This window comes from Rhinolophus sinicus, chromosome 16 (assembly GCF_057876585.1).
Source record: "Rhinolophus sinicus isolate RSI-liver-muscle chromosome 16, RSI-T2T, whole genome shotgun sequence".
Classification (NCBI taxonomy): Eukaryota; Metazoa; Chordata; class Mammalia; order Chiroptera; family Rhinolophidae; genus Rhinolophus; species Rhinolophus sinicus.
This window is the reverse complement of record NC_142516.1, coordinates 529,703-548,920: the sequence shown is the minus strand read 5'-3', so window position 1 is coordinate 548,920 and position 19,218 is coordinate 529,703. Positions and strand designations below refer to the sequence as shown.

Sequence of the window (19,218 nt, the reverse complement as noted above, 5' to 3'; positions counted from 1 at the left end):
GGCCACCATCCCACGCCTCCCACAGACCCAGGTCACTCCCAGGAGGGACCCAGGTCACTCCCTGCGCTCCTGGCCGGGCCCCAGGACGCTGAGCTGAGACTCGGGGCTCCATCTCTCCCCGCCCTGCCCCCCCCAAAAAAATCTTCTGGGCTGAGATGGGAGCCGGCCTCCCGCACAGAGAGGACTCAGCAAACACACTGCGACTGCAAAGCCGCAGTTCTTACATGGAGACCCGGCTGCTCAACCCCAGATTTGCACCGTTACCTTCTCGGACCTGCCCTTCCTGCAGCAAGGGCGCAAAATGACCCCTCAGGCACCCGAATACATGGCTCACTCCGGACGACTCTCCACAGAGACCAAAGACCTGTGCCCCAGGGGGCCTGCACTGTGCTCCCACACTGAACCCTAAAAATCAGGTGTGTCATTCCGAGAGGCCAGCCCTGGGGGCTGCTGTGGGGGTTGGATGGGGGCCTGCCTGAACCCCTGAGGAGTCAGTCCTCCAGAGTCACCAGTGCTGGACTCAGCTGGTGCCAGGGCACTGTGAACACAGGAATGGATGCCACCCAGAGAGCTGGCAGGCGCAGCGCCCAGGACTCGGCCATGCCTGCCGTCACTGAACAGACCCTGCTGTCGGAACAGGAGCCAAGTGCCTGGTGTGGCTTTGGCTGCAGGACCCCCACGGGGACCCACAGGAGGCTCCATCCTCAAGGAGCAGCACCCTGCCCCCAGCCATGCCAACACGGAGGCCCAGTGACCTGGGGGTGGGCCTGGGCAGGGGCAGGAGGAGAGAAGGGGCCCAAGGGGTGCCGTGTGGGCAGAGGACTGTTACTGTTGCATAGCTTCTCCCACAGACAACTCCTCTTATCCCTGAGAGTACTTCCAAAATTTAATGAAGGTTGGGCAGCAGCTTCCCAGGTAAGTGCTTTGCCACACGCTTCTGGGCTAGAGCTGGGGCATCCCTGCACCCCTGACCGAGTGCAAGGGCCCAGTGGACACCCCAGAGGGGAGGCTGGGGGGCCGCAGTGTAGACTCAGGCACAGCCTGGGGACTGCACCAGGCTCCTTCTCTGCTGGTGCCTGTGAGGGCCCCTGGTACCGAGGCTAGGCATGGCTCTGAGCTGGACCCCACGTAGCTGGTCCCCAAAGCCCCCCCCAGCAGTCCCTACAGTGCAGGGTGGACCCTGTGAGACCTCCACCCCTGGACCCCACAGGCAGACCTGGCCCATGGGCTGAAATTGGAAGGAGCGTCCCCTCTTCGGGCCCAGACTGTGTAGAGGTCACACACTTTGAGCTTATCCTCCTGGTGGAGCCATCGGACATGCACCAACCAGCAGGGGCTTCCCGTGTGTGCCCTGCAGCTGCAAGACGCTGACCAGCCGCTCCACCAGATGGGGGAGGAGGGCTCTCCACGAGGATTCTGACCGCATGGGCCTGCAGGGCCCAGGGTTCCCCAGGGGCCACTTACAACCCTAACCCATCCGGACTGGCCCCTGGGTGGGGTATGCGTTTCCTCGGGCAGCCATGACAAAGCACCGCAGAGGAGCGACTTGGACAACAGGCATTTATCGTCCCACATCCTGGAGGCTGGAAGTCCCAGGTCCAGCTGTGGGCAAGGCTGGTTCCTCCTGCGGCCCCTCCCCTGGGCTTGCAGGTGCCCATCTCCTGCCTGTGTCCCCACATGGTCCTCCCTCTGTGTGTCTGTGTCCTAATCATCGATTACATAGGACCTCATTTTACCTAAATCACCTCTTTAAAGACCCATCTCCAAACACAGTCCCATGACGTGCTAGTGTAAGGGTTTTGACACATGGATTTGGGGGGTGCACAAAATTCAACAGTAACAGGGGAGCAGGACACTCACAAGTCCTCCCCTAGAACGAGAAGAGGCTCCCATGCTGGCTGTCCGGGGAAGGGTCACTGCGCCACATGACCCTGGGGCCAACAGAAAGACGCCTGTTCCCTCTGACCCTCCGAGAGCTGGGTCTTCTGCCAGTTCTCCCAATACCCCAATATCCGTTTCTATTTGCTTCTTATTTGCTTTTATACTATTTATAAAGGCAATTGTGCCTATAGTAGAGTATTTGGAAAATTAAATAAGTGCAAATTTTGTGAAATTTATGCAAAAGAAAACTGTTAATTTTCCACAGTCACCTCCCGTTCACCTTCTGGTTAGTCCTCCATCTGTCTGCATGTGTATCTCTCTCCCAGGGACACGCGATCAGGGGCAGTGCTCTGTTTATATGTGGCCCCCCAGGCTGCTCCGGTGCCTCCCCCAGGGCTGTGCCCTCTGTGGTGACAGGTGCCCAGATGCCTTCCCAGCATCACCGCTGCCTCAGCAGAAGCCTGTGTGGAGCCGGACCCCACAGCCCAGCCATCGGGCCCTGGGCACAGCTCCCAGCCCTCCTCTCAGTGGCCACCCCACCCTATGAGGCCTGTGGGGCCCCTCGCTCCTACTGCAAGAGAGGCCATCATGGGGGGAGCCCTGCCATAGCAGTGCACTGTCCACGTGTGGTCCCCCACAGCTCATGGGCAGCCTTCCCCCATGCGAGCCCATGGTCAGGTTTTTGTCCCTGAGTTCAGGACAAACTGTCATGGCCCTGATGGCCTTTCCACTGCGGTCGCCCACCCTGCTGGTCAGCGTGGGAAAGGACAAGTGACCAAATGGCTCTTGTGGGAGGGGAGCTTTTCCTAATGCTGTCAGAGTGGGAACCTCTACAGTGCCAAGATTTGCTACAGATGCGTCCAACGGGCGTGGCAGCTAGCGTCCAGCCCCCAGCCCAGACCCGGGCCATCGAAGCTCAGCTCTGCTTTCCTCACATCACCTTTGTCTTTCCCAAGCCCTGGACTCCGTGGTAAAGATCAAGTCCACACTCACCCCAAGGCAGGCTTTTTTATTTTTTAAAAAGATTTTATTGGGGAAGGGGAACAGGACTTTATTGGGGAACAGTGTGTACTTCCAGGCCTTTTTTCCAAGTCAAGTTGTTGTCCTTTCAATCTTAGTTGTGGAGGGCGCAGCTCAGCTCCAGGTCCAGTTGCCGTTACTAGTTGCAGGGGGCACAGCCCACCATTCCTTGCGGGACTTGAGGAATTGAACTGGCAACCTTGTGGTTGAGAGGACGTGCTCCAACCAACTGAGCCATCCAGGAGGCAGCTCAGCTCAAGGTGCCGTGTTCAATCTTAGTTGCAGGGGGCGGAGCCCACCAAGGAGTTGAACTGGCAACCTTGTGGTTGAGAGCCCACTGGCCCATGTGGGAATCAAACGGGCAGCCTTTGGAGTTAGGAGCATGGAGCTCTAACCACCTGAGCCACCGGGCCGGCCCCCTGCCATCTTTTTTTGGTTGTTTTTGTTTATTTGTTTGCTTCCCCCCTTCTCCCTCTTCAGTTCAAGCCGTTGTTTCTCAGTCTAGCTGTGTAGGACACAGCCCCTTGGCACATGCTGGTGTTATGAACCTTGCGCTCCCCCGTGGCTGAGGCAGTCGGTCGCTGGTTGTTGGTCGGCCACTCACAGCAGCTCATGGCAGCTCTCGCTGGCTGCTGGCCACTCACGATGGCCACTGGCCACCCATGGCGGCACACAGTAGTCCACGGCAGCACACAGCAGCTCACTGCCAGCCACTCATGGTGGCACATGGTAGCCCACAGCAGCACACAGCAGCCCACAGCAGCTCACACCAAACTCCAGCTGCTCAGGGCAGCCCAGCTCCAGGCAGAGCTGTTGTTCACAATCTTAGCTGTAGAGGGCGCAGCTCACTCACCCATGTGGGAATAGAACCGGTGACTTCCGCTTTAGGAGCACCTGTGCTCCAACCACCTGAGCCACCAGGTGGGTCCAACACCCTCCATCTTTACACACAAGGCAGGATATGCACATGGCCAGCGGGTCTGCTCCGGCTGGTGCTGGGTTGCAGCCCTTTTTCCTTTTCCTGAATAAATCCTTTTTGGTGATGGAATACCTAGTCGATATTACTGCTCAGTCTACACCCTCCATCTCTGGAGGAAAGATGGGGAGCCCTGCGGAGGGTGACGGGGACAGGTGACATGCAGCACATGAGACGGTCCTCAAGTGTGGCTGGGGTGTTGCCGTGACCTGCTTTCCCACGGGGGGACCCGGGGACGCCCCTCTGGCCCCGAGTTGGGGTCGGGCTGCACACCAGGCTTCCAGAAACCTGGGCCTCCGTTTCCCCACCTGGGGGTGAGGGCCAGACCTGCCCCTCCAGTCCCTCACAGCTGGGTCCCTCTCCAGCGCTGGGCGCTGGCATGGGAGACTCCAGGCCACTTGTGGACTGTGCCCTGTGCCCCAGGACCTGCTCCCACGGCCCAGCCCTCCCCGCGGAGCCCCGCGGCCTGGTGGGGAGGGGCGACAGCGGGGACCCTGGAGGCCTGTCAGGCCGCCAGTTAGGCCACGAAGGGGCGCTGGGCTGAGCCCCAGACGACCCGCAGCCCTTGGCCCAGCCCTGCTTCCTGGCGCCCCAGGCGATCCGAGCCTGCCCCACCTGGCCCGCGCCCCAGAGGTTGCTCACCTGTGCGTGCGAGGTCCTCCCGGAACCTTGGCCCGGCCCCGGCAGCGACGTCAGCAGCAGGCCGGGAGGGTTTCCCCGGAGCACCGAAGCCAACGCAGCCGTGGGTGGGTGGGAAAGGGGATCCTGGGGGCGGCCAGGGAAACCCGAGCTCCGAGCTCTGGGCGGAAGTCGGAGGGTGGGGCAGGAACTGAAATGGGCGGCCCAGGGCGGGGCTGACTGGGAGGGGGCGGGTCCAGACCCGGGAGGGGCGGGCTAGTGCGTGTGGGCGTGGTCGGGGTGGGGCCATGCCGGGGCGGGGCTGACTCGGGGAAGGGGCGGGGCCGCTCTCCTGCCAAAGGGCCACGGTGGACCGCAGGAGGCGTGTGCAACCTGTTCACCGACGTCCAGCCCCCAGCACCACGGCCCAGCGGCCCTCCGCCCCTGATCCCCCGCGGGCTTCGGAGGGTTCCCGGCAACCCCAGCCAGCTTCCGGACCCAGGTGTCTCTACTCCGCGGTCCTCGGCCCCCCAGTTATCCCACGGGACCCCCAACGCTGCCGGCCGCACGCCCGCCCGGAAGCAACGACTTACCCCGCGGCCGGGCCGGGCCGGGTGCCGACGTCGCCATGCCCTCGTTCGGTGACCTGGTGCGCGACTGGCAGCGGGGCGCGCAGGCCGTGGAGCGCGGGGATTGGGGCTGCGCCCTGCAGCTCTTCTCGAGCGTCCCGGACCCACCCGCCAGGATATGCTTCAACGTGGGATGTGTGCACCTGCTGGCGGGGGACCCGGAGGCCGCGCTGCAGGTGAGTCAGGTAGCTCCGGGGTTGGCTTCAGGGACCCTACCCGCGAGGAAGCCGTCCTCTGACCCTGGGGTGCCTTACTTACCGTGCACTGGGTCAGTGAGAGCTGTGATAAAGCCCAGGGCCCACGCCCTTCCTCCCGACGGTCACCTGGAAAAATCGCTCCGGTGTTCTGCCTCAATGAACACCGACCGCAGGTGGGACCAGTGTGATCCCAGGATCCCACCCTGAGCTGAGTCAGGGCTCCCTCAGTGCCTCCACTATGTGGTGACCATGTGCCAGACTCTACAGTCGTGGGGCGGGGCACTGGTTCTGGTGCTCGCTGCCCAGGTGCTAACATACCTGGAAACGCTTGAGGCTGGATTCCCTGGATAGGGGTTACCTGTCTCCTAAGGTGTAGGGTTTGGGCCAGGGGCTTCAGCCGATGCCTGTCGTGATGATGAGGAGACAAGGTCTGTGTCCAAATCCCAGATCTCAGTGCTCACCTGTCTCCCAACCTGCTCCTGGAAGCAGAACCAGAGCTCAGGGGTGCACAGGGCCACTCTCTGCCCTGTGAACGCTTTGTAATCAGGAGATGCATGCTCCGGGGCAGAAAGCACCAGTTCCTACAGTTGTGCAGATGGTCAGTGAAAAGTCGCAGATGCAAAGAGGATGTAAGAGTCCCGATGTCAGTGCCATTGGAGGAGATGGGACCACACCTATCATGTCTTACCTCTGCATACAAACCCACAGTTCTCAGTAACCTTTTCAGTTGAAAATGTCCAGGAAAGGAAATCTGATCTCTGGACAGCAGGTGACTGTAGGCGTGAGGTGGTCCAGTTGTCACTTCTGCATACTTTAACTTCTGTGATTTAAGTGGGGAGAGGGGCCCGGGGTTGTGGGCAGAGGCTCTGAGGGCTCACTTCTCCCCACCTAACAGGGGGAGAGGGACTATTACTAAAGGCGGTCAAGGTGATGGTAGTAGCACAGGCGTCCTGGTTGGGAGGCAAAGATTTTAAAAGGTAGATGGAACGGCTACCATTACGAAAACCGACTGTCTCTGAGAAGCAGGACACGAGGAAGGGCAGAGCTGGGACTGCAGTCTGTCGTCTGCACACTACATGAACCTTGATTTGGCTGCTCTGTGTGGCGGGAGAGCAAACAGAGCCCTGGACAGCAGCTGTGACATGGGCTGATGGGGTTATAGACCTTGGCATTGCATGGGCATCTCTGTTCCCAGGCATTTGACAAAGCGGTGACCAAGGACTCCTGCATGGCTGTCGGCTTCTTCCAGCGAGGAGTGGCCAACTTCCAGCTGGGGAGGTGAGCCCAGGGGCGCCTGTTCCTTCTCTGACGGCCCTTTGTACTCCTGCCTCCGCCTCTCCCCCACAATCACCTCTCACTGACCCCTCCTGGACGGAAACCTGGGAGCAGGTGCTGTGATCACACTGAGCCGCACGCAGGGCAGAACTGTCTCCATGCCGGTGTTCACACAGCGCTTTCCTGGGCACCCCTGTGTGCCTCCCACGTCTGCTGTGTGGGACTGGTGTGTTTACACCCAGTGCAGGCATGGGGACCAAGGGAGGGCTGCAGCAGTGTGTCCCAGGACGGAGGAGCGTGGGGCCTCCCTACTCGCTGGGCTGTCTGCCCTGAGGCCCTTCCCAGAGCATCAGGCAGGGCTGCAGGACAGGCCCCGTGCTGGGCGGGCATGCTCTGGGGCAGCCTCCCGTCTCATCTGCAGAAGCCTCCCTGGGGGTGAGGGTCCCGGGAGGTACCACCCAGCTGGGTCTGGGGTGCAGACAGGGGCCCCAGGCAGGGGAGCAAATGTCCAGGATTCAGAGCTGGGTCAGAGCACGGCTGCGTACTGAACCCTTGACCCGTTGTGGGGACTTGAGTGCCCACTGTGGGCTGAGATCTGGGCGACCAGCCCTGCCCCCAGCAGGTGTCCCTGGAGCTGGGGGTAGGGGAAGGAGGAAGGCTGCAGCAGGGCTGGGCCCCTTTTTCTGCGGCTGCTGAGGCCCTTGGCTCCCCTGCTGCCACAGGTTCCAGGAAGCCCTGTCCGACTTCCGACTGGCCCTGGAACAGCTGAGGGGCAATGCCGCCATTGACTACACACAGCTGGGCCTGCGGTTCAGACTGCAGGCCTGGGAGGTGAGCATGCCTTGGCTGGTGCAGAGAGCTGGCCTCCATTGGCGGAACTGGCTTGGGGCTCCCAGGTGCTGCCCATGGCTGGGCGGCCCAAGTGGTCCTGCCCGGCCCCTGGGTTCCTGCACGCCCCGTCCTCTGGGTCCTGTTGTTACTGTCACAGCTGTCCCCGCAGTCTCTGCCAGTCACTCTTCCCCCAGGAGGCTCAGGGTGGCAGTGAGGGTGGGGCCACCAGGAGTACATCCACCCAGAACAGGGGTGGGGAAGGAGGAAAGGCGGGTCACGGGAGGGGGCACAGCTTGGCTGTGGGCCCCTGGCAGGGGCAGGCAGGGGGTATCCCCACCCTTGGCTCTGCACTTGGGCCTGTTCCCGGCCTCTGGGGACAGTGTCAGCACTGAAGGAGGGTTGTTGGTAGAGGCCCAGAGTGCTCCCAGCATGCTCGGAGCCTGTGGGAATCCTGGAGGAAGCCCAGCAGGGGTGGGTCCCTGGCCCATCTGTGTCCCCCGCCCTGGACATTGAATAGTGCTGGGCAGGGCGTGCAGCTGGCCTGGCCATGACCCCCACCAGGATCCCCAGAGGGTGGCCAGCTGGCTCCAGGAGCATGGTGTCACCTGGCAGGTTACAGGGACAGGAAGAGGGCCTCAGGAGGTCTGTTGGTCTCTCCTGTTGACATAAGGTGGAGCTGGGCAAGTAGTTGCTGTCCCCACAGCAGCCCAGGTGTCAGTGGGAGGCTGGGCTCCCAGGAGCACCAGGTCCCTGCTGGCGACAGCCTTAACCCAATCCAACGTGTCTGTCAAAACGACCTTTCACATGGGGGCACGGGACAGGACCCCAGACTCGTGGGGGTGCAGGGAGCAAGGAAAGATGAAGGGGTCCTGCCAGACGCAGAAAGGAGGTGAGACAGGCGTGGAGGGTGCTGCAGAGATAGGAGACCAGCCTCTGATGTTCAGAGCAAGGGACCCCTGCAGTGGGCTCCGCCAGGCTGGGCGCCTGGAAGAGCTCTGGCAGCTGTGGCTGGGGGGGCGTGGGTGCCACAGCTGGATGGGGCGGGGCTGGGACTGGGGTCCAGGGGTGGGGCCAGGAGCAGGGGCTGGCCTGAAACCTGGAATCACCTTTCACCTGGCTCCCAGGTGCTGTTCAACGTGGCCTCAGCACAGTGCTGCCTGGGGCTCTGGGCCCAAGCCACCCGCAGCCTGGAAGAAGCCATCTCCAAGGGGCCGGAAGGGGCCCGCAAGGACCTGAGAACTGCCCTGGACCAAGTACAGGTGAGGGGGCAGGTGAGGGGGCAGGTGAGGAGAACTAGACCCGCCCTGCCTCTCGGGCTCCTGAGCTGACTCAGATCGGCCTCCAGGGCCCATAGCCCGCAGTTTGGGACTCACATCTGTGCAGACCCCCAGAACCAACTATATGAGGTGAAGAAAGTTCTGGAGGCTGGGGCCCATGTGCGCAGGTGTGGAGTCTGGCTGAGGGCTTCCCGTGGCCTGTCGGAAGTGGGTGCGGGCATCAGGTGACCCTTCTGCTCTGAAGCCCAGGGCCTTCAGCAGGTGCAGGCCTGGTGAGCTGCTCAGGTGTGCATCGGTTGGCCCTCCCTCCAGAAACAGGCCTTCCTGCAGCCCCGGCAGGTTCCCAGGGGCGAAGTCTTCCAGCCCCACAGGCGACAGCTGCAGCACCTGGCACCTGTGGATTTCCTGGGCAAGGCGAAGGTGAAGAGGGGCAGCTTCTCGCTTCTTGGGCCTCAGGTGCTTAGGGGCCAGCAGCACCCAGCAGGCCAGAGAGGGGCAGGTGGCCAGACCCGTGCTGAGTCACAGGGTGTCCTGAGCACTTGGCTGTGTTCATGGGGACACATGGGGTCTGGTCCATGTTGATACAAAGGCCTTGGGGGGTGGAGAGTGGGCCCAAGGCTAGGAACAGTGTCTCCAAATGGGACTCAGGTGTCAGAGCTTTGGAACCAGGAGGCAGGACCTGCCAGAAGCTGCCCGCAGAGGGTGGACCCCCCAGCGGTGCTCCCTGCCTGCCACCACTGCAGCCACGGCTCCCAGACAGCGAGGTCCCAGGGAGGATGGTAGGCTGACGGGCGCAGCATGCCCACCCTGGGTCAGGCCGGTGGCACCACATCACAGGACACTGAGGAGCAGCTCTTCCCCCAGGGCAGGGTGCATGTGGGGAAGCAAAGGACACGTGACTTTGGTTTCAAGCTGGTGGCCCTTGGGCCAGCCCGACATCCCTGGTCACCAAGGGCCAGCATGCCATGTGCAGCCAAGGGTGAGGGCATGTGGCACAAACACCACGCCTCTGCCCATATCTGCTGGTGGAGTCCAGGGTGGGGCTGCACTGACCCGTCAATCACAGTAGAAGCATTTCTAAGAAGCAAAATCTTTTAAAAGTTGTATTACGAATAAGTTTAAATGGTCAGCGCAGATGTTTCCTTTATCCAATTTGTTTCCACCTCTCGGGGGAGGTCTGGCCATCTTGGGCCCCCACCCTGCAGGTGGCAGACATGGGAGTGTGGGGCGGGCAGCAAGGGCTGGGGGAGCAGAAGTCTCAGGGCCCCTGGGGGTGCGGCTGGGTGCCCCCTGACCCGGCAGCACCCCTGCTGTCCCTCACCAGGTAGTGGTAGCCTCTGCTATCCCTGACGACCAGCACGAGGGTGTCCGGCCTCAGCAGCCCCAGGTGGGTGGACAGCCTTCTCGCGAGCCCAGACCTGTGCTCTGGCATTTTGCAGGTCAGAGCACTCCAGACCCTTTCCTGCTGAGGAAGGAAAATACCACACATGCTCTGAGCCCTCCCCGGCCGCCCCAACATTCCTCTGATCTGAAATTGGAATGACTATCCCATCCCATATGACAGTCTGTAAAATCATGGAGCCTTGCCTGGGGGAGACGACGCCAGCCCACTGGCCCCCAACACTTCCCCATGGGGGTCTGTGTCCTCAGCCTTAATGAAGTTGTCACCCTGTGCCTACAGGTTCAGGATGGGGATGGTAAACCCAGGCCTGGAGCTGGTCCCAGGTAGGAAGGGGCGTCTCCCTCTGCATGCTTGGTTCTCCCACGCATCTGCAGTGGCCACTTCCCTCCAGGGCCAGGGCCATCACGTCCCCTTCCCAGATTGAAACTGGCCAAGCCCCTGGTGCCAGGAAGGGGCATCCAGCCTCTCTCTGCCCTTCCCAGGACCCTGTTTGTCCAGAGGTCCAGGGTTCCCTCTGTCCTGAGCCCGTCCTGCTCCCGTGGGACCACTGCTCAGGCCTCAGTGGGCTCCAGAGGGTCACAGGACCCCAGGCAGCAGGGAGGGTTGGCGCGAGGAGGCTGGGCAGCCCCCACTGACATCACCACGCCCAGTCCTCACAGAGGGGGCCGCTCCACCTGGCGGTGTTCAGACTGCACAGGGTGCGGGCCCAGCAAGCCCTGAGAAGGGGGCCCCATCTTCCCCCAGGGCTCCTGATATAGGCCCCTGCAAACCTGGCACGCCCCTCAGCCCCAGGATGCCCCCTGATGCAGAGATGGAGATTGGCTCTGGCCAGGCAGGGCAGGCTGACCGCTGCATGCCTGGCACCTACGATGAGCAGGCGAGTGATCCCAGGCCAGGTGGGGCGGGCAGGGGCCACAGTACTGGGAGGACCCTCAACCCCAGGCCGAGCCTGAGGACCAGTGGCCGCAGCAGGGCACCATGAGGGTCTGAGGACAGGACAGGCGGCCTCCTTGTCCACTGGGAGATGAGCGTCGGCTTCCTCCATCAGACCAGGGATGTGGCCCGAGCCAGCCACCATAACCGATGCCTGGGTTGGGGGCGTGAAGCCCGGGGCCTGGCGGTCCCTGGGGGCATCCCACCCTCTGGCAGGGCCCCCCATCACCCCAGCCTTCCTTCCTGGATGGTGGACATCCCGGATGCCCCAGGCTGGGGTGAGGCTAAGGAGGGGACACAGGCTGACCACTGGCCCGAGCTAGCACCAGGAGCTGAGGGTCAGCCATGCCCAGGAAGGTGGTAAATCAGGGGACATGGCCAAAAACTGGACGGTCAGCTGCCCTTTGTGCCTTGGGGTTCGGTTCACTTAGCTGAGAGTCAGCGCCCTGAAAGGCAGCCCCTCCCGTCCCAGCTGCAGCGGTCAGAGTGGCTGGTGCTGCCTTCGCCTGTGAGTCTGAAGCACTTGACCCTCCTGCAGCTTTAAGTGGCAAACCTGCTCGAGTCTAAATGCTTCATTTATAAACTTACACAGACTGTCAGACCCCCGTTTGAAATGAGGGTCTCAGTCAGCTGGTCAGTGTGGCTGGGACCTGGGCCCTTCTGGCGTGTCCCACTGCCCCTCCAGCACCCCCACTATAGATGCCCCACACAGGCAGGAGGCTGGTCTCTGGCCTTGGTTGTCAGCCTCCCGGGGTCAGTGGGGTCAACCCACTGGAGCTGCCTCATGTTGGGGTGGGGGAGGGACAACTGACCCATGCCCACAGGACACAGTGGCCTGTCTGGGTCCCCAAGCCTGTGGGGACCTGGTCTGTACCCTGAAGTCAGCCCCAGCATCGTTTGGGTTTGTGGCTTCCGGCCTGGCCAGCTCAGCTCACAGGCCACACCCCTCACCACTGGCTCTGCTGGGTCAAGGTCCAGACACCAGGCCTGGGGAAGCTGCACCCACCCCAGGGCCCCAGCGGGCCCAGCAGAGCCTGTGGCTTTCCTTGCAGAGGCCCCACACCGAGCAAGTTGGCAAACAGGTTCTTCCAGGTATGGGCGTCCTGAAGGGGATGGGGGTGGGGGTGGGGCGCTCTGTGGAGGGAGCAGGCACCTGGGGGGCTGGGAGCAGCCTCTTTGATCCCCAAGGAGGAAGTGGACCTCTCTGTGGGCCGTGGTGCTGGCAACCCCTCTAAAAAGTCCCCTTTGGGGGTTGGCCACCTGAGTCCCTGCTCCATGCCTCCACAGAGCTGCCAGCAGCTAGTGGCCCAGAGTCTGGACCCTCTCAGGACCCCTCAGGTGCTGGGGTAAGAGGCCCCTACTCCCCAGCAATGTGGGGAGGTCAGGCCCCATCGCTCTGAATGGCCCAGGCAGCCCAGCTGATGAAGCCTTACTCCCTTAGCCACGGCCCCTCCCACCCTCTCAGTCCAGCCCTCACCCCTAAGGCCCCAGCCCACCACAGCCAGGCCCTGGGCACACAGGCCTGGGGCTTCAGAGACCCGCCACCGCCATTCGCCTGGTCCCAGGGAGTGACTGTGGAGGACCCCGAGGCCTTGCTGACCATCACGGTGCAGTGTGCCTTCACCCTGACCCTGAAGGCCCCAAGAGGAGCTGACCTGTCCAGCCTGCGGGCCCTGCTGAGCCAGGCCCTCCCTCTCCAGGCCCAGTGTGGGCAGCTCAGGTGGGTGGGGAGGCCAGTGCCTGCTGCTGAGCGGGTGGCCCGATGGGACCCCAGGGCAGCTGGCAGTGGGGCTGGGTGCACTGGCTGCAGTGTCACAGGGCAGCACCATCTCACAGCCCCTCCCTGCCCAGGCTAATGAATCTTTTTGCAGTTACCGAGACCCTGGTGACGGGCACTGGGTCCCCCTCCCCGAGGAGGAGGCCCTGCAGAGGGCCTGGTGGGATGCGGGTTCTGGCCCCACCGGGCTGCAGCTCCAGTGCCGAGTGAGTCTGGGGATGGTGTGGGCGGGGGCGGGGCAGCCATAGGGCAGCATCCCAGAGCCTCTGGTGCCCACTGGCCGTGCAGCATCCCCTCTGCCACAGGGAGTAGGCGGCCGGCCTGTCCTCTACCAGGCGGTGGCCCAGCATGGCTACTGTGCCCAGGGGCCCGAGGACCTGGACCTGCAGCCGGGGGACACCGTGGACATCCTGTGTGAAGGTTGAGCAGGCAGCCGCCCTCCCCGTCACCCTGCTGGGGCCACCTGGGCACTTGGGGTTTCTGTGAGTGGATATTGCTTACTGCCCTGATGTCCCCTTGCAGTGGACCAAGCATGGCTGGAGGGCCACTGTGACGGCCGTGTTGGCATCTTCCCCAAGAGCTTCGTGGTCCCTGCCAGCCAGTGTGTGAGATGCCATGCCCCCCCACCCCCCGGGCCCAGTGAGATCAGCTCTGGAGGGTCATGTGGCAAGAAGGTTTAATAAAAGCAATCTGCTCACCAAGATGTGACCCGTGTCCTGGGCTCAGCCTCTAAGCTCCTGACGCTCGAGAGTGTGGGGTGGGCGGCTTTCTGAGAAGCTCATGGCCTCTCAGACCGGGCAACAGCAGGGGTCTAGGCTGGGCCTTTCCCACAGCCTCCCGAGGCTCTGCTGGCCCCTCCCAGGGAGCCAGGCCCCTGCTTGCTCCAGCCGTCTCGCCCCCCTCCCAGGCTGGACCGGTCCCCATCTCTCTGATGCCGGAGTCACAGTGTCAGAATGTGCTGCAGGGTCCTGGCAGCCTGGTGTTTGTGCAGAAAGGCCCTGCTGCCCTGGAAAGTACAGTGGAGGAGGGGACCCAGGACGGGAGGCCCTGGGTGAGGACCACGGCACAGCCTCCTGGGCCAGAGCGACCCTGAGGGCAGAGCCCACAGGACAAGCCTATCAGGGGCCCCTCAGGGGTCAGGGGCTCAGCACAGCTCCGGCCAGCTCATGCGTCCAGGCTGGGGTGGCCTCACCAGGCTGTGGGAGGTGGGCCTCTCCTGCCGGCACCAGAAGGCAACTGGCTTAATCGTGAGGCCAGAAGAGCTGGGCCACAGCCACAGCGAGGACAGCCACGAGGGTCACCACCATGAAGACGACACTGACTGCCCAGACTCCATAGCTCTGTGCCCGCCACTGGGCGGGCAGCTCGGCGGGGATCATGCTGGTCAGGTTTAGCATGTAGCCCAGTGTCCAGCCGATGTCGGTGCCCCCAGCCTGCGGGACACATGGGTGGTCAGGGCTGCGGCCAGCCACCCAGAGCCCCACACCTCTCCAACCCAGGAGGCGGCACCTGCTTCCGGAACTCAATGCTGGACCAGGTCTCCTCTCTGAAACCATAGCCGTGGACTAGGAGCGTGAGGATGTACAGGCCCGAGGCACAGTAGTCACGCAGCCAGCGCTCCTGCCCCGGCCAGGTCATCTCCACCTGGACGCAGGAGGTGCGCGTCAGGTGAGGCTCAACTTCCTGGGCCACCTGAGTCTGGTCCCCTCAGGGTCCTGACCTTGGGGCTCCTGCCTGGAGTAGGATAGCTCCCCCAAACCTCTGGCCACACTGGCCGGAGTGGGGTCCCCCAAGTCCCTGCTCAGTGAAGCTGCAGCCCAGGGAGGCGGGAAGCGGGCAGGTGGCCCTGGGAACCACCTACCAGCTTCCAGTGCTTCTGGCAGAATTCCCAGACAGTAGCGTTCGCGGTGGCCAGCGGCTGCCCGGAGGTGAGGTTCAGGAAGTGGAAGGTATAGTAGAAGTTGGAGAAAGCCTGGAGGAGGGGACGGGTGTGTCTGCACTGGGGAGGCGCCCAGGTAGGCCGTGTTCCCACCCCACCCACATGGGGTCCCAGAGTGCTGTGCCCACCTGTGGTCAGGCCCCTGGGGCTGGGACCCTAGAGCAGGACAGTGTGGGTACTCACGTAGAACGGGCCCCGCACGGGCGGCTGGTAGACCCCACTGAAGGCGCAGTTGTCTCGGCCCTCGCAGCTGGAGAAGTTGAAGAGGTCCCGGATGGCTGAGATGCAGGCCCCGGGGTTCCCTGTCCCTTCCACAGTGAGGTTCTGGGGGAGGTCTGGGGGCGCTGTGGTGTGCACACAAGGCGACTCGAACACAGACTCCAGGGACAGTGTGCCCTGGTAGCCACTGTGATAGCATGGGTGACGGACTCGGGGGACCGGGCTGCTCTGCGGGGCGGCGGAGGGGGCCTTGAGCACCTGCAGGGGACACAGGCGCCCCCGCCCGGCCCAGGCCCTGCCCCCCACCGGCCCACCTGCACCAGCCCCGCCAGGAGCCTGAGGAGCATCTGGTCCCGCCCGAAGCAGAGGTAGCTGTGGGTGTAGACTTGGTGCTCCGAACCGTAGAGGCGGAAGGTGGCCTCAGTGCTCTTGTCCAGAATGGGAACTCCGGGCACAAATGTGATCTGGGTGGAGGCCCCACCCATGTCCAGGGCACCCACCAGCGTCCCCTCCGGAGGCTGGATCCACTCCCCAGAGAAGGAGAACTGAGCACAGATAGATGGGGAGTCAGTTCCAGGACCAGCCACGTTGACCCAGCCCTGCTCAGCCAGCCCCGCCCTGGGGCTGCCCATGGCACCTTGACTAGCAAGCCCAGGATGTAGTTGATGGTGATCCAGCCTAAGGCGCCTTCATCCTGCCCGGCCAGGAGCTCAGAGCCCCACAAGTCCACAGGAGCCTGGCGCAGGACCCGAGTGACTGCTGCGAAGATGTCTGCTGCCTGAGAGCTGTTCTTCTGGCTGCGCAGAGAGGAGCAGGGGCTGAAGCTGCTGGGAACCGGCACCTGCTCACCCGTGGGGCAATGGGAACACAGACCGCTCACCTGAGCAGCCTCATGCCGGCAGTGGCCCCCAGGAACATGGGGGTTCCCTGGTGCTGTGCCTCTGGAATCAGTGTCAGCGCCTCCTCCAGGCAGCCCCGCAGGCTCTCACCAGCCTGGTCGGGGCTGGAGGCGTAGGAGGAGATTCCGGGCCCTGAAACACAGCACCCCAGGATGAGGCTCGAGGCTCCTGGCCTCGGCAGCTGGCTGGGCTAAAAGGGCCTGTGGGGGCTTGGATAGTGGTCCCCAAAAGTGGGTCCACATCCTCACCACTGCCTGGTACCTGCGACTGTGACCTTATTTGGACAAAGGGCCTTTGCAGATGTGATGAAGTTAAGAATCTAGGGTGAGACCATCCTGGATTCCGTGGGTGGGCCCGGAATCCAATGATGGGGGCACTTGTAGGAGAAAGGAGAAGGTGTTTGAGGCACAGGGCAGAAGTCTTGTGAAGCCAGAGGCCCAGGTGGAGAGAGGAGGGGTGCGAGCTGGAGCCACCAGAAGCTGGAAGAGGCAGAAAGGGCAGGCGCGGTCTGTGCAGGCTCAGGAGGGGATGTGTTCAGAGCCCTGGGAGTCACCCCACTGACCGGCTATGCCATCGTGGGCCCCTCACTCGCCCTCTCTGAGCCCCTTCCTGTAGGTGGATTTGCTGACGGCTGAGGGATAAACACAGAGCTCCTCCCCGGCTCCAGCCTGTGCCACTTCCCAGCCTTCCACCCTCAGGAGCCCCGTCAGGGAGTGGGCAGCTCCCAGCACCCACCCACTGTCAACAGGACTGCCCACTGACCTTTCGCCCGGCAGGCCAGGGCCTGGCTGACCACGCCCGTGTCATTCTCCTTGTCTGCGGGCCACCGATACACAAAGAGCGATGTGTGGGAGGACCCGGCATCGAATACAATCCCAAACTGGGAGTGACACCCGAGTCAGGAGGGCGGGGGCCCGGCACCGCGCTCAGCCCAGCCCAGCCTCCCCCACTCGGGGACTGGGGGTGCACCTTGATGTCTGTGGGCAGGAAGACGTTGGTGGCCTCCACCAGGATGAGAATGAGTGTGGTGATGCCTGAGGCCACTGCAGCCCCCAGCAGGGCCGTCATGACCCGCTCCTTCCAGGTCAGCCTCATGGTGGGGCAGGCCTGGTCCTGCGGGGAGTGGGCAGCAGTTGGCAGACGCTACCACTCTGGGGCTCAGCCCACCTTGGCTGCGCTGGTGGGCAGGGCCAAAGACCAGGCCTTGGGAGCCCAGGGTGTCACCAGCATCAGAGTGGCCTGGTCTGGTGACAAGGCTAGCCTGAGACACACGGCACTGATGGTCCAGGAGAGACCCTTTAATGTCACAGCAAGGATGAGTAGAGCTACCCGCCCCCCCCCACCTTCCCTGGACCCCTGCTCCCCCCTGCCCCCGGGAAGACAGAGCCCCAGCTCGGCAGGTCAGCTCCAGACTCGATTTGGAGACCCAGGACCCCCCCGTCCTGCCCCCTGCTCCTCTTTGTGGTCCCTCCCCAGGTGGAGCCCTGAGGCCAGATGGGTCTAATGCTGCCAAATGGCCCCCGCCTATAACCCAATGAATGAGGCTGGTGGGGTCCCGGGAAGTACATCTTCTCAACTGGAGGACCTTAAGGCCAAGAGTTCTCAACCAAGACAGCTGGCTTCTGGCTGGAAACCCAGCCTCCGGTCTCTCTAACTGAGTCTGAAACTCCGTAGTTGGCCCCAGACGCCTCCCAGCAGCTGGCTGGGGCTGACCCAGGAATGCAGTTTGCCCAGGACTGTGGCCTGGCAGGGCCCCCTCCAGGCCCCACCTGTCCCCCAGCTGGGCCGTGCACACACACACCAGGAACCTCAGGCCAGCTGGCACCACTGCCCGAAGGAAACTGCTCTCTGAGGTTCATGTGATGTTGTGCCATATCGTATATCCCGGGGCTCCCGGCCTCACGGACTGTGGGCTGTGCTGTGTGGCTCTGATCCCATTTTACAAAGGGGGGATGGGGGCTCAGAGAGGGGACCTGCTAGAGCCGCAGTCAAGCCTGGCCCAGATGAGACCAGCACCCAGGCCACTGGATGTCTCACAGACACACATAGATGACAGACGGGGGGCCAGGGACACAAGGACCCTACCTGAACTCCACCCCCAGAGGATGTAGCACCCTTAGCCCCCAGCCTGAGTCCCCAGTGGGTGGGCAGACTTTCCCCAGAGTCAGACCATCCTCCCCGGACCGATCAGCACCCCCCAGACCTGGACAGCCCCCTCACCTGTTGAACAGCAAGAAGGAAGTTGTCCCTCAAACACCTGCCAGGTGCTGCTCTGCCTCTCCCTGTCCCCACCCAGAGTGTCACTGCCCACCTGGAGCTGGGTCTGCAGCTGGGCAGGTGACTGGGCCGGAAGCAGGAGAACTGTGGCCAGAGCTGCCAGGCCAGGCAACTGCGGCTCAGTGGGGGTGAGTTTGGGCCCCTGCCCAGGGCCAGCCCCACTGCTAAGGGTTTCCCCACCCCTGCCGCCCAGGCTGTCCCCTCCACTTGCCGTGCAGTCACCACTCACCTCTGCCCACCCTGCTCTGGAGGCTGCTCAGGCTTTGTTTTCATACACTCCCCTCCCCAAAGAGAAGAGTGCCAGGGTTCAGGCTAAGGGCAGGTCAGAGTCAGGTGACTAGGAAGGGCTGGAGGCAGAGGGCTGGGCCAGAGCAAAGGCCAGCGGGCGGGGCAGCCTGTAAGGGGTAGGGGGGCGCCTCAGCCCCCCGCACTGGCCAGTTGGGCTGCTTTAGGCAGGATCTGTCACGTGTGGGCTCCTGTGACTGCCGTCACGGTCAGAATCGCCCAGCGCAGCCCCCTGTACCCCTCTGTGGTCAGGCCCTGCCCTGGCCCCCACACCTTGGCTGTCCTTTGCAGTTTAGTCTCTGGGAGAAGGTCCCTGGGATGCACTGAGCCAGGCTCTCGCATTCAGCATGAGGCCCCGAGGCCCAGCCGTCCCTTGTCTGTGCCCACATCCAGTCCAGTAGCACAGGTGGGCCTCCACTGTGGAAGACATTTGGGGAGTTGCCACTGTTTGGGCAGAAGAGCGAGAACACTCACGCACAGGTCCCCGCTGGACCTACGCTGTCGTCAGGAGGCAGACCACTGGCCATTAGGTCAGGTCACTTTTCGCGTGACTCGAAACGGCCCCACCATTTTCTAGAACAAGAGACCCCATTTCTCTGCATCATTTGCAGTACTCCGTTCCTGATTTTCACCCTTCTGACAGGTGTACAGTGACGCTTCGTGGTGACTGTCATTTGCACCAATGGCTGCCCTGCTGGATACCGTCCACGTCCTAATTTGCATACACACATCCTCTCTGGTGAAGGGTCACATTTTTGCCCACTTTTTAATTGAATGGCTTGA

General features: G+C 62.8%; 2 protein-coding genes and 1 long non-coding RNA gene across 8 annotated transcripts; 1 reads left to right on the top strand and 2 right to left on the bottom strand.

The window, feature by feature from the left end:
• Window positions 1-2,870: 2,870 nt before the first annotated feature.
• Window positions 2,871-4,749, bottom strand: LOC141571219 (uncharacterized). Its single transcript, XR_012496028.1, has 2 exons — window positions 4,520-4,749; window positions 2,871-4,010 (listed from the first exon to the last, which is right to left on the bottom strand). It is a non-coding gene; the product is annotated as an uncharacterized LOC141571219 (long non-coding RNA).
• Window positions 4,750-4,857: 108 nt separating this feature from the next.
• Window positions 4,858-13,519, top strand: NOXA1 (NADPH oxidase activator 1). Of its 3 annotated transcripts, none has more exons than XR_016019483.1 (14): window positions 4,858-5,300; window positions 6,517-6,599; window positions 7,319-7,427; window positions 8,552-8,686; window positions 9,017-9,160; window positions 10,029-10,091; window positions 10,386-10,429; window positions 10,851-10,983; window positions 12,092-12,131; window positions 12,327-12,385; window positions 12,524-12,759; window positions 12,911-13,022; window positions 13,105-13,236; window positions 13,339-13,357. XR_016019483.1 is itself a non-coding variant. In XM_088793574.1 (14 exons), exons 1-14 carry the CDS (start codon window positions 5,124-5,126, stop codon window positions 13,494-13,496), a joined length of 1,608 nt encoding a protein of 535 aa, XP_088649700.1. In that variant the 5' UTR covers window positions 4,866-5,123; the 3' UTR covers window positions 13,497-13,519. The 3 variants fall into 3 exon arrangements, 2 of the variants coding, with proteins under 2 accessions (XP_088649700.1, XP_019612271.1); XM_088793574.1 differs by having other exon boundaries at window positions 4,866-5,300; window positions 13,122-13,236; window positions 13,339-13,519; XM_019756712.3 differs by having other exon boundaries at window positions 4,869-5,300; window positions 9,017-9,124; window positions 12,605-12,759; window positions 13,122-13,236; window positions 13,339-13,519.
• ENTPD8 (ectonucleoside triphosphate diphosphohydrolase 8) lies at window positions 13,476-18,506 on the bottom strand. 4 transcript variants are annotated; one of them, XM_074331428.2, is made up of 11 exons: window positions 18,380-18,506; window positions 16,843-16,986; window positions 16,636-16,753; window positions 16,122-16,352; window positions 15,855-16,005; window positions 15,612-15,771; window positions 15,289-15,519; window positions 14,939-15,202; window positions 14,678-14,788; window positions 14,326-14,460; window positions 13,476-14,249 (listed from the first exon to the last, which is right to left on the bottom strand). In XM_074331428.2, exons 2-11 carry the CDS (start codon window positions 16,966-16,968, stop codon window positions 14,058-14,060), a joined length of 1,719 nt encoding a protein of 572 aa, XP_074187529.2. In that variant the 5' UTR covers window positions 16,969-16,986; window positions 18,380-18,506; the 3' UTR covers window positions 13,476-14,057. The 4 variants fall into 4 exon arrangements, with proteins under 4 accessions (XP_074187529.2, XP_088649698.1, XP_088649699.1 ...); XM_088793572.1 differs by lacking the exon at window positions 18,380-18,506 and adding an exon at window positions 18,094-18,251; XM_088793573.1 differs by lacking the exon at window positions 16,122-16,352.
• Between the last annotated feature and the right edge of the window lie 712 nt (window positions 18,507-19,218).

What these genes read in the sequence shown, in the direction of transcription:
- NOXA1 (XM_088793574.1), top strand. Translation starts at nt 5,124, where the DNA reads ATGCCCTCGTTCGGTGACCTGGTGCGCGACTGGCAGCGGGGCGCGCAG. An exon ending in GCCAACTTCCAGCTGGGGAG is followed by an intron (nt 6,600 to 7,318) that starts GTGAGCCCAGGG and finishes CTGCTGCCACAG; the next exon opens with GTTCCAGGAAGCCCTGTCCG. An exon ending in AGGCCTGGAGCTGGTCCCAG is followed by an intron (nt 10,430 to 10,850) that starts GTAGGAAGGGGC and finishes ATCTTCCCCCAG; the next exon opens with GGCTCCTGATATAGGCCCCT.
- ENTPD8 (XM_074331428.2), bottom strand. Translation starts at nt 16,968, where the DNA reads ATGAGGCTGACCTGGAAGGAGCGGGTCATGACGGCCCTGCTGGGGGCT. An exon ending in CCTGGCCTGCCGGGCGAAAG is followed by an intron (nt 16,353 to 16,635) that starts GTCAGTGGGCAG and finishes TGCCTCTTCCAG; the next exon opens with CTTCTGGTGGCTCCAGCTCG. An exon ending in GTCGCAGGTACCAGGCAGTG is followed by an intron (nt 16,006 to 16,121) that starts GTGAGGATGTGG and finishes GCTGTGTTTCAG; the next exon opens with GGCCCGGAATCTCCTCCTAC.